The sequence below is a fragment of the Echinops telfairi genome, unplaced genomic scaffold, assembly GCF_000313985.2.
Source record: "Echinops telfairi isolate 266 unplaced genomic scaffold, ASM31398v2 ScPeMD7_7400;HRSCAF=8409, whole genome shotgun sequence".
In the NCBI taxonomy this organism is placed as follows: domain Eukaryota; kingdom Metazoa; phylum Chordata; class Mammalia; order Afrosoricida; family Tenrecidae; genus Echinops; species Echinops telfairi.
Window position 1 is genome coordinate 36,786,434 of NW_022111300.1, and position 12,181 is coordinate 36,798,614.

Here is a 12,181-nt window from a genome sequence, read left to right on the forward strand (position 1 = left end):
TTGTAACCACTATGCCACCAGGGCTCCTCCAAGGGTAATCACTCACCTGGTTTCTAACACCAAAAATGAGCTTGGCCTGTTTCTGTTGTTGTTGTTGCTAGGTGCCATGGAGTTGGTTCTGACCCTTATGCACAACAGAAGGGAACACTGCCCCGTGCTGCGCATTCCTCACAATTGTTTCCCTGCTTGAGGCCACTGCTACAGCCACTCTGTCAGTCCCTCTGGTTGAAAGCCTTCCTACTTCCCAACCCTCCATTCTTCCAAACTTGATGTCCTTCTCCAGGGACTGGTCTCCCCTGACAAAATGTTCAAAATATGTAAGGCAACGTCTCACCATTCCTTGCCTCTAAGCAGCTCTCTGGCCCTACTTCTTCACAGACAGATCGGTTGGTCCTTTGAGCAGCCCACGGTGCTTTCCGTAGTCTTCCCCAGCACCACATGTCAAATGCACCGATTCTTCTTTGGGCTTGCTTATCCAGTGTCCCACTTTCAAGTGCACATGAGGCCATTGCAAAGACCATGGCTTCGGTCAGATGCACCTTAGGCCTCAAAGCAGCATCCTTGCTTGTCAATAGGCTACAGAGGCCTTCTGCGGCAGCTTTCCCGAATGCCTGGTTTGAGCCTCTCGGCAGTGAAAGCCCAGGGCGTGCCCTTCTGTCTGAGTTCCTTTGCTCATCACTTGGCGGGGAGGCTTGCCCACGCCGTGGCAAGCAGGCAGGCTCAGTCAGTCCTCTTGCTGGATGGTATGCATTCTTGTACTCCTCTCAGCTGTGGATGGCACTTGGGTTATTTCCAGCTTAAGGCTACTGGGCATGTGCTCCTAGCAACCAGCTTGAACCTACTATGTGCCATACAGTGGACTTGCTGGACCACAGGGTCTGCTTATTTTCAGTAGATACCGTGCAATAATAGTAAAGAATACTGTGGCGAAGTGGATGACATGTGGGGTGGTTGCAAAAGGTAGCAGTTTGAATCCACCTGTCACTCCTTGGGAGAAAAGATGCCTGGTCCTAGAAAGATTTACACCCTGGGAAACCCACAGGGGCAGTTTTACCCTGTCCAATGAGGCCAGACTCGAGTTGCTGGCAGCATTTGGCGTGTGTGTGTGTGTGTGTGTGTGTGTGTGTGTGTGTGTGTGTGTAATAGTATTCCAAAGTCATTGTTCAATGTACAACCGTGCACTGAGAGGTCCAGGTTTGGCAGCCTGTCCCTCCCGTTGTACCCTTTGTGGTGGGTGTGTAAGGGTGACCCATGGCAAGTGGTTTTTCTTTCACTGTCATGGTGAATAATAATGTGGGGCACGTCTTCATCTCATTCTCGGCCACTTGCTCAGCCCCTTTGGGACATGTCTGTCTAAGTCTTGTCCTTCTCACTACTGGGTTTCTCCTTTTCTTCTGGGTTTTCTGAACCGGACTCACTGCCATGAAGTCAGCTCTGGCTCATCGGGACCCAACAGGACAGAGTAGGACTGCCCCTGTGGGTTTCCATGAGAGAGAGAAGCAGCCTCTGTCCAGTTCCATAAATAGTTACAGTCTCAGAAACCCAAGGGGCAGTTCTACTCTGCCCTATGGGGTCGCTATGAGTTGGCATGGACTCGGTGGCAGTGGTTTTGGGTGAAAGCAGAATGAGGCTCCCCACTTCGAGGAGAGTTCAACAGGAGACTGGATGGCTACTGCCTAGCAGGCGTCCTGAGGAGAGAACCCTGCACTGGGTGGATGGGCTAGATAGTAGTGCCCATAAATGCATAAAGTTCCCCACGTAAGCAATGCGTTTATACACATCTGAGTTCCTTTGGCCCTTTATATGATCTAGCAAAATAGCACCAATGTCTCTACTCTCTTTTGAAATGTTGTTTCTGTTGTTTTTACACCTGTCTCCCTTGAGGTTCCCTCCCTGCCCGCCTTGGCTCAGCATAGTTGAGTGCTCACTCGGTGATTGGTCAGACGCTGGTCCTAAATACCTTGCACTAGCAAGACTTCCATCCTTTGCTGATGGATCTGTGTGAGGGCTAGGGGATGCAATTTGTGAATCTACTCTATCACTTTCTGAGTGTTCGAGACCAAACACTTGGCCAAGGATGAGCATTATTGAGGGTCGGCTCTGGTCTGTCCTGAGTATGCATGTAGCTTGATGCCTACACACCTTCCCGGGAATACTCAGAAACAAGGAATCTTAAGGATGCTGGTGGCAAAAGAAACCAGGAGGGGTGATCACCACTGCTAGCCTGAGGCTGTGATACCAGCTGAAGCAGATGACAGACAGACAGACCAGACTCCAGAGAACCAAGCTCACCGCCATGGAGCCAGTGCTGCCTCATAGTCACACAGCAGGACAGGGACAAGCTCTTTACGGGGGTAGAAAGCCCCGCCTTTCTTCCGTGGAGCAGCTGGTGGTTTCAAACTGCTGAGCTGGCCGTGGGCAGCTCAACTTGTAACCACAATGCCACCAGAGCTCCTTGACCTTGAATTCAGCAAGTTTCATTTGCAGAAACAAAATGGTGTACATGAGAAATGATGGCGCTGACCCTTAGAGAACTTGAGGTGCTAGCAGATCTGAGTTCGGTGGCTGCAGACCTAAATCAAAACATTCTCGATTAAGAAAGCCAGTCAGCTTTTTTTCCTGGGCAACACACGACTGCTTGAATCAGGAAGAAGAATCAGAAAGTCTAACCTATGACAAGAAGTGTTTCCCAAGGCTATTGAGTCGATTACAACTCCTGGCCATCTGGCATCAGGTTTCTGAGACTCTACATCTTGACAGGAGCAGGGAGCCTCATCTCTCTTCTGCAGAGCCACTGGTGGGTTTGAACCACCGGCACTGTTGTTAGCAGCCCAATGCCTAATTGTTTCGTATTTGTTAAAACTCACTATCTTCACAGCCCCTTGAATCACCAGGCACATCTGTCTAAGCCATCTTTGCTTCTTCAACAAGTAAACGAGCTCAGCAGAGTTTGCAACCACCACTTGCTCTAAGGGAGAAAGGTGTGCCTGATGGCTTACAGGAACCCCACAGGTGTGGGAAACCGAGGACCTGGAAGGAGGTGTATGCGGCCTGCTCCCAGCATGCGTGACTACAAGGCTTGGCACGCCCTGCCCAGCGTGAGGCTGTGGGGAAAGTGCCTCGATGCACAATGTCCCAGGAAGGACGTGACTCCACAGCCCGCCTGCCCCCCATAAATGCTTGACAACGTTGTGTCCTACAGATTCGTTTATCTCAGAGAACATTTGCTCCCTGGTCGCTTTATCTTCAGGAGCGTTTGCTCCTCTTGTCTCATATGCTTGGTGCTCCCTTTAAAGCAGCGGTTCTCAACCCGTGGGTCACGACCCCTTTGGGAGTCAAACGACCTTTCACGGAGATCGCCCAATTCATAACAGTAGCAAAATGACAGCGATGAAGTAGCAAGGAAAATAATTTTATGGTCACCACCACATGAGGAACTGTATGAAAGGGTTGAGGCACGAGGAAGGCTGAGAACCACTGCTTTAAAGTATTCCCACTGAATACTTGGAATGCCAAGACTAGTACACTGCCCATCTGTTTGGTGCATATGCTTAACGGGAGGCTTGCATGCCTCGAGAGCTGCAAGAGCCCATTGCTGAATAAACTCTGGGCTCTTCTCCCTCTTCTCGCTTCTCCAGAGCATGGAGCTGAGTCCCCTGGGCCCTTTTTCCTGTCTTCCTTAATTGCCCATGTCGCTCCAGGGTTCCCTTCGACTGTGAGGCAAGACCCCCCCCCCCTCAGGAGCAGTTATACCCTGCCCTAGAGGGTCACTGTGAGTTGGAATCAGCATGAAGGAAATAAGTTTGTGGTTTGCGAGGGAATGGGCTGCTGAAGGATCCCTGGTAGTTTAGGGGTTACTTGTTGGGCTGCTAACTGCAAGATCAGCAGTTCAAAACTACCAGCCGATCCTCGGGAGGAAGAAGCTTCTACTCCAGCAAATAGTTACAAGTCTGAGAAACCCACGGGGGCAGTTCTACCCTGTCCTGCAGGGTCTCCATGAGGCAGCATCAACTCGAGGGCATTGAGTTTGGTCCAGAGCTGCTGCGGGAGCCCTGGTGGTATAGTGGATTTCGAGTTGGGCTGCTAACCACAAGATCAGCACTTTGAAACCACCAGCTGCTCCTCGGGAGAAAGATGAGGCTTTGTCTCCTGTACAGTCCTATAAGGTTGCTGTGCATTGAAAACCCAATGGAAGTGGGTTTTAGACTGGGCTCGGAAGGAGAAAAGCAGGCAGAAGTTCTGCCCCTGTAGGGTCACTATGATCCAGGATTGACCTGATGGCAGTGAGTGTGGTTTGGGTTTGACTTTCAATCACAAGGCGACCCCACCTCCTCCAGCCCTACTTTCACCCCAGCCCCCACGCCCATCAAAATGTTGACCTAGTGTGGTTTCGAAACGCCACCTCAGTCAGGTTGTATAAGGAGACAAGGAAGGCAGGCGTGGCTAAGAATGGTCGACCAGCAATGCGTGATGGGACTCCGAATGCAGACTCGAGGCACGGAGGGGGTCCCACTCATCTCGACCACAGAGGCCAGTGGTCCTGCCAGAGGCCAGAAGAACTGCCCCCATGGGTCTCCCAGGCGGTAACTCTTCCCGGGAGTAGAAAGCCTAGTCGTTCTCCTACGGTGTAGCTGGTGGTTTCGAACTGCTGACCTTGTTGTTAATAGTCCAACATGTGACCACTGCGCCCCTCGGGCTCCACGCGTCAGTCCCCCTCCCTTTCCCAGCACCCCTCTCCTGGGTGTGAAACGACTGCCCTTTCTTTCCTTTACCGGATTAAAAAAAAACAGCTGTGTCTGCTGACGGAAAACGCACCGCATTTTCCCACGAGAGGCCAGGCGGACGGACTCCATTTCACGGAACGCAGCGATTCCTGCAACAAAATACTTTGTTTTATTTTCCAGTGATCCCTTCAACAAAATACTTTGTTTTATTGTCCAAGGTCACGCCAGTCCCGTGTTTTCACAAAGACACACGCATGCAAACGCTGAGCGGGCGAGCCTCGGGGAGTTGGCCTGGGTCCAGAGGCGCACGTGGAGGGAGAGGTCGCAGCTCACGGGGACCAGTCGGAGCGCGCCCTGCTCGCGCGGGGAGCAAGGAGCGGCTATGGAGGAAGCTTAGCAGGGCACCTTCTGCGCATGGGGTGAACGTTCGCGGGTGCCGCTGGCTGGCTGGTCAGGAGCTCCTGGATCTTGGCCTTGCACGCCTGGTTGGCCTCGACGCCTGCTTCAAACTCTCGGCGCTCCTCTTCCTTCTGGGCTTCCCGGGCCTGCTGCTGGGCCTCCATCTGCATCCGCAGCTGCTCCCTGTACTCCTGGGCTAAACAGCAGCGCCTGCAGCAGCAGAGAATGTCAAAGTCCAAGATGAGCCAAGTAAGACGTCGGATTTACAGAGGGTGGCACAAGGACCCCAGGTGACGCGGTGGGCTATGTGTTGGGGGTTCGTAATCCGCAGCAGCTCTGCCGAGAGAAAGAGGAGGCGTGCTGCTCCTATAAAGAGTTATAGTCTCAGAAATCCACAGAGACAGCCTTGCTATGAGTCAGTGCAACTTAGACTTTGGGGGTTGAGGAAGTGGATAGAGGGAAGGTATTATGGTTTGCATATACTTTTAAAGTCAAATTCAAAACTGGAAGCAGTCCTGGAAACAAAAACGGGTGAAAAATCCAGTTCTGTGTTTCCTCCAACAAATTCCAAACTCACTACCCTCGAGTCAATGCCGATGCATAGCGACCCTCTAGGACAGGGTAGAGCTGCCCTCGTGAGTTTCCGAGACGGTCACCCTTTATGGGAGTAGAAAGCCCTATCTTTCTCCCACATGTGTTTTTGACACAATAATAATTGAGAAAATCTTAGAGCAAATGCTGGTTTTAGGGGGGGGAGTCCATCTTTCCTGCTCATGATATTCAGGGCTACGTGAAGGGTGCCCTTGGCCTTGCTCCATCCCCTGCCCACTGCCCCAGGTAAGGAAGAAGGGGCGGGTCTTTGGTAAAATTGAAAAGAATGAACAGGCCTGGCCAGTCTCGTTTTATTTTCTGTCTTGGCAAAGACATGCCTGTTTTCTCCTCCACTTTCTATCAAAGGGGTAGGACCCCGCAAGGGAGGGCTACAGCGGTGGGGCACTAGTGGTGACTTGGGGGATCAGTTTGTTACATTCTGCTCAGTCTCAACACACCCAACATCTTGCACATTTTTTTTTTCATCTTGCACATTTTAAAGACATGGGCCGCATTTTTTATTTCAACTTTTATCAGAAATAAAGATGAAGGTGCAGCTACCCCTCAAGAACAGATGGTATTTTTCAAAGATGGCCCCCATAATATCTCCCTTCTCACATACGTTTCTGCAAAATGAACTTGCTCCTCTCCGATACAGACGCCTCAAATCCAGTGCTGTCAAGCTGATTCCAATTCATGGTGCCTGGGGGGGGTGGGGGACTTCTGAGGCTCGTCCTGGGAGCATGTGGTCTCATTTTTGCCCTTGGAGCAGATGAGTTTGAACCTCTGACCTTTTGGTTAGCAGTCCAGCACTTACCTTCCAACCCCATCAAGAGCAGGGGCATATTTTGCCCTTGTACCTGGACAGGCATTGGGACTGTTTTATGAACAATAGAAGGCGGCAGCAGTGATGCTGTGCCCAGTATTGGATGTAGCTCTTAGGCCTGGCAGCTTCTTCTTCCTGTTTCTTAGAATGCTTCCTATTGAGAAATAACCACCATCCTGTAAGAAGCCCAAGCCACGTGGAGAGGCAATGTGTAGGAGTTTCAGTCGACAACACCGCAGAGATCCCTGACTACCGCCAGCATAAACTGCCCGCTGTGTGACTAAGTATCTTAGCTCTCCAGCCCAGGCGAACCTTCCGATGAAGTAGCCCGGAGCCCACATCTAACTGCATCCACCACAGAGAATCCTCCACGGAAGAGCTGTCCGGCTAAGCTTTGTCTGTCCACAGACCCACGAGATAGTTTCTTCAATCACAAATCCCGGGGTCTTTGACGAGGCAGCAGTCAGTAACCCTTTTTGCTGACTTCTCAGATGACTCAGTAGTGGGGCAAGAAAGAAAGGTCACTAGTGGGAGCGTCCTCTTCAAATGCCCAACAATGGACGGTTGGGAACTTGAACAGGAAGGGCCAGGAAACTGGCTGACTGGAAGTGGATCATCCAGAACAAAACAATGGCAAAGGTGGTCGCAACCAGCATCACAGAGCAATCTGTGTAGAAGCCGTTGCATGGGCACGTGGCTGGGTAGACTGTCACTGAAAACACAAGACCTGTGAGACACAAAGGCCTTCATTGTGGGTGGAGACCTTGGGCCTCTGGAGCAGAGGCCAGAGCAGAGAGCGAGTCGGGCAGGCCAGATAGCCCTGTCAGGTTGACAGCAGGCTCAGGCACATAAGCAGTGCTCATTCTAGAAAGAAAAGGGCTCGCTTCTAGGCGACTCAGGGGATGGGCTGGCCACTAGAGGAGCCAGGCCCTCTCTCTCCATTGCCCTGGGCACCTGAATGGGGAGCCAAGAGCATCTGTGAGCAGGCCCTGTTAGCAACCATGGAAAACTGCAGGGATGCTGTCTCAGCCTGCTTTCTCCACCTGCACCTGAGCAGGATGCCCCGGGGGTCCCTGCTGTTCCCACCCCAGGGGTCTGTCAGGTGAAAGTGCTGGTATTAATTCCCTAGTGTGCAGAGCATTCTCATTTCCCAGCAAAGGGACAGTCCTCTTGGGGACATGTGCATGGAATTCAGTGCCCATAAGCTCATCTAACCAACTGTCCACCCTACCTTTCATGATTGCAATTAAAAAAAACCCAAAAACTCTCCTTGTCATTTCATTAGCATGTAGGGTCGCTGCCTCTTTTTATATGGAACTTTATAGGCCACTTGGACCATCTAGAAGGAAGAGAACAATATGGATACCCATGACTGTGCATGAGGCACGAATTAGGGCACGCTGCCCTCTCTAGATGGAAACAGCCGGAGTTTCCTGTTGTTCGGCAGTGAATGAGCATGAAGACAGTCAAACCTCACCTGGCAAAATTCTCTTGGTCTTCCCGGTTCAGCTCTCGGAGGCCCTCCTTGATGCGCTCCAGCTCCAGGGCCCGCTCCTCCTGCTCCTTCTCTTGCCGTTGCACTGAGGAAGGGAAAAGCAATCACTTGCCAAAGAGCCTGTCTGTTTTAATCATGGCGGGTTCGTTTTGTCTTCATATAGGACTTGCTGGCACCCGAGTGGGCAGCAAAGCCATATCGTGCTTAGAAAGGCAGGGCTGGGACTCCCTGGGCTGATTCGTATGCACGTCAGTCACGTAGAAGGGATTATCATCCTTGAGGGGGGCCAGGGCTTAGGCTCGCTTATGCAGATCTACAGTGATGTTGCTCTCTCTCTCTCTTTTTTTTCTTTTCTATTTCCAACTTTTTTTTTTTAGTTCTATTGGGAACTCTTACAGCTCTTATCACAATCCATACATATATCCATTGTGCAATTGAAAATCTACAGCCAGCCTTTTCATACCAGATCACCGCTGTGCTGTTCAAGCAGGACTCACCTGCCCCTCCCTTAGGCTCAACAGTTCTCCTGCCGTTGAGGTCGATACGAGAGTTTATTTATTATGAAACAAAGCTCAAACCAAAGCCAGCGCACTGCCACGGAGTCATTTCCAACTCGTGGCGACCTCATAGGACAGGGTAGAACTGCCCCTGTGGGTTTCTGAGACTGTCACTCTTTGAGGGATCAGACAGCCTCATCTTTGTCCCTTAGAGCGGCTGATGGTTTCGAACTGTGGACTTTGGTTCCTTAAGAATCAAAACAAAAGAAAAGCCACAGGAATGAAACAGAAAGTTCACCAAAGAATACCCTGGGCCAAATATCCACTTGACATACACATGGCATTGTCCCCAGATCCATTCATAGGCATTTATCAGAAACACCCAGGGATGGGAGTCAAATCAGCTGGATGGCAGTGAGTTTCCTTCGTTTTGAACCAGAGATGAGTCTGGAAACAAGAATCTATGAGCAGTGATACTCATCTGTAACGCTAACATAACCGTAAAATAGCATATGTGAGTTATATGCCAATAAACCTTTTTCATAATCAAATTATAGTGAACTTATTGGAAATATAGGTTGTCCCCAACCTATACTGTATTCAAGTAATGTTGAACCGTGTTTACAACCATCTTGTGTTTGTGAACTTGTATGACATGCAATTTGCTGATGTTCTTATTCTCAGATGTCTACAGGTAAGGTTTCTAACCCCAGAGACAAATAAAGACCAAATTTCTAAAGATAATTACGAGGAATGCAAAAATCATGACAACTTAAAAGGTATCCGGTACACATCAGAACCGACTTACGATGGAGTCATTGACATGGGTCCTGCCCTTCATCAAGGACTCCTGTAATCTGAAGGCCCGTTCACAGTGTTTACGTAAAATAAACGATCATCTATTTTTATAATGGATTCCCATTAAAAATCAAATAACTCATGAAAATGCTATGACAAATGAAAAAGAAAACTATGAAATAATATACAACATAATCCTAATTGGTGAGGAAAATTTACATATATAATTACATATATAAAGACAAATTCACTGCCTTTGAGTCTTTTCGGACTCATAGCCACCCTGTAGGACAGAGCAGAACAGTGCCCGTGGGTTCCGGAGACTGTTTTCTGAGGGACACAGCCTTGTCTTCCTCCCATGTATGCTTATACACACAGGAAATATGCCAAGTCGTGAACAGTAGTTATTCCTGGGTAGTGCTAGGTGGTAGATACAGTTTTCTTAATAATAAATGGTTTAATATACTTCTAATTTCTCAACATTTTTCTCACTTTTCAGCCAATTACTATCTTCACAGTTTCTAATCATTTTGCCTAACAGTGGCTCGATAGTTTTAGTGGCTGTCATGATTCCTGGGGGAAAGAATTAGCCAATGGAATGTCAGGATGTGGATAAAATCTCATGGGACCTGGCGAGATGGACAGTAAGTCTATCTGTCTATCCCTCCGTTGCCTCTCTAGTTCATGGAAATGGTAGGAATCAGAAGGTGGCAGTTCACACTCTTAACAAACATTTCCTTGTATCACCCAGCTCTGTGGGAGGCTGAGGTAGTCCAATGGGGTGCTAAGACGGAGATGTGAGCCAGACCCTTTGGAAGCTCTGGATGGAGGATTTACTTTGAGTTGGGGAGCTCTGAGGGCTTCCCAAGGATGTCTAGGGTGTCTTGGTATGATGAGCATCATAAGTAGAGAATACCACCTGAGCAAAGGTCTGAAGCAGCTTGTGGACGAGGGACAGGTAAAAGGGAGGACGGAGAAATGAGAGTTTGTGCCTCCTCTTCTCATTCTCTCTTGTAGCCATTACGGCATGCAGACTATTCAAAGGACATCTGTCCCTTTAGCCTTGGGAACATGCCCTTGTGACTGCTCAGGACCTACTGGGATATGAAACATCTTCAGGTGCTGAGCTGAGATCTTCAAAAGCAGAGATCTTGTCCCTGGGATCCCTCATGGTGTTTCGCATGTAGGATTACGATGGCTTCAATCGTATCCCCTAAAATATGACCCCTGGACCCTTGGCTATAACCGCATTGGGAAGTGGACTTTTGTTCTGTTAATGGACAGGATTCAGGAAAGTGTGTCAACGTCTATCTCCTTTGAGACATGAAAGAGATTGAACAAGCAAGCAGAGATGAAGAGAGATGTCAAGCCATGTGAAGACCCCCTGGGCGGAGAAGCTCACAAAAAGCAAGGACCCTCCTCCAGGACCAACGCAGAGGAAGCTTTGCCCTGTGGCTGGGGGACTTTGAGGGCGAAGGTGCACCTGGCCCACACCATGGTCTTTTCAATCACCTCATATGTATGTTGGACGCTGTATAAGGAAGACTGAAGAAGGACTGTGCATTCGAATTATGGCGCTGGTTCAGAATACTGAACGTGCCGTAGCCTGCCAAGGGCACAAACATATCTGTCTTGGAAGAAGTACGGCCATAACGGTCCTTAGACACAAGGATGGCAAGACTTCGACTCATATAAGGAGAGAGCAGTCCCTGGAGAAGGATCTCCTGCTGGGCAAAGTCGAGAGGCAGTGGGAACCGAGAATGGCCGTGGACAAGATGGATTGACACGGTGGCTGCAACCGCAGGCTGGAGCCTAAGGCTCATGGTGAGGATGGGGCAGGGCCAAGAGGTGTTTCATTTTGTTGTGTCTGAGCCGGAACAGACTCGACGGCTCCTAGCAGCCTCCACCACAGAGCTGGGCCCCGAGTTTGAACTGCTGGCCTCCTAACTGGGAGAATCGAAATGGGTTTGTGAAAGCCACCAGGGGTGGTGTTGGTGTCACCGCAGCCCTGGAAAGCTAGGGCAAGTTGCAGTTGCTCTTTAAATGGATTGAAGACCAAACGGTAGTAGAACCGTATTTCGTTCCTTACATTTCTCTTGAACTTGGAGTTTTCTCGTACACATGACCTCGTTCGCAAGTTGTTGCCTGGCTTCCTTTTCGAGTTTCAGCTCCTTGTCCCTCTCCACCAACTTCTTTGCTTTCTCTTCCTCTACCATTCGGTCCAGTGCTTTCTCTTGAGCTTTCTCTTCCTCACGTCGCTGTGCCAAATACTCCTTGTACATCTTCTGCTCTCTTATCATCTCTTTCTGCGGAATGCAAAGATGAATTCACAGCGTTAACATTTTAAGTGTGATCATGAATGGAGGGCAAGTTTTAAAACAAGTCTTAACCTTTTTGCGCTATAACATTTGCCTGTGAAATATGATGATTCAGGTGGGGGTGGGGAATGGGTGAGGGTACAGATGAAACAAGATTCGCCATAAGCTGATGATGGTTTCTCAAACTAGGTTATGGGCATATTGGGGGCTGAAGGGGGATGTGCTGTACTCGTCTCTGTTTCTGTTTGAAATGTTCTCTAATGCATGTTACAAATAAATTAATTCCAACACTTTCTCAAAATGTGTCTCAAAGCAGTTCCCAGATAACCTGTGATTGTAAAACTTTCTTGTGGTGGATTTTAACTTAGGTGGATGAAATACTAGCTCACACAAAATTAAAGCAGTCTCCAGTTACCTCGGACTTTACAGACAACCCCTCACCCAAAACTCACTTCCGACCTACAGTGGCCCTGTGGGTTTCTGAGACTGTAACTCTTTACACAAGTAGAAGGCCACGGTTTTCTCCCCCAGAG

At 49.4% G+C, this 12,181-nt stretch overlaps 1 protein-coding gene across 1 annotated transcript in view; it reads right to left on the reverse strand.

Annotated features, from left to right (window-relative positions):
* Window positions 1-5,010: 5,010 nt before the first annotated feature.
* CFAP53 (cilia and flagella associated protein 53) overlaps window positions 5,011-12,181 on the reverse strand; it is a 37,851-nt gene continuing 30,680 nt past the window's right edge. The window contains exons 6-8 of the mRNA XM_004702983.2: window positions 11,420-11,636; window positions 8,018-8,120; window positions 5,011-5,333 (exon numbers count right to left, since the gene is read on the reverse strand). Coding sequence (XP_004703040.1) covers window positions 5,105-5,333; window positions 8,018-8,120; window positions 11,420-11,636 — 549 coding nt within the window. The 3' untranslated portion in view covers window positions 5,011-5,104. The remainder of the gene's footprint in view (window positions 5,334-8,017; window positions 8,121-11,419; window positions 11,637-12,181) is intronic.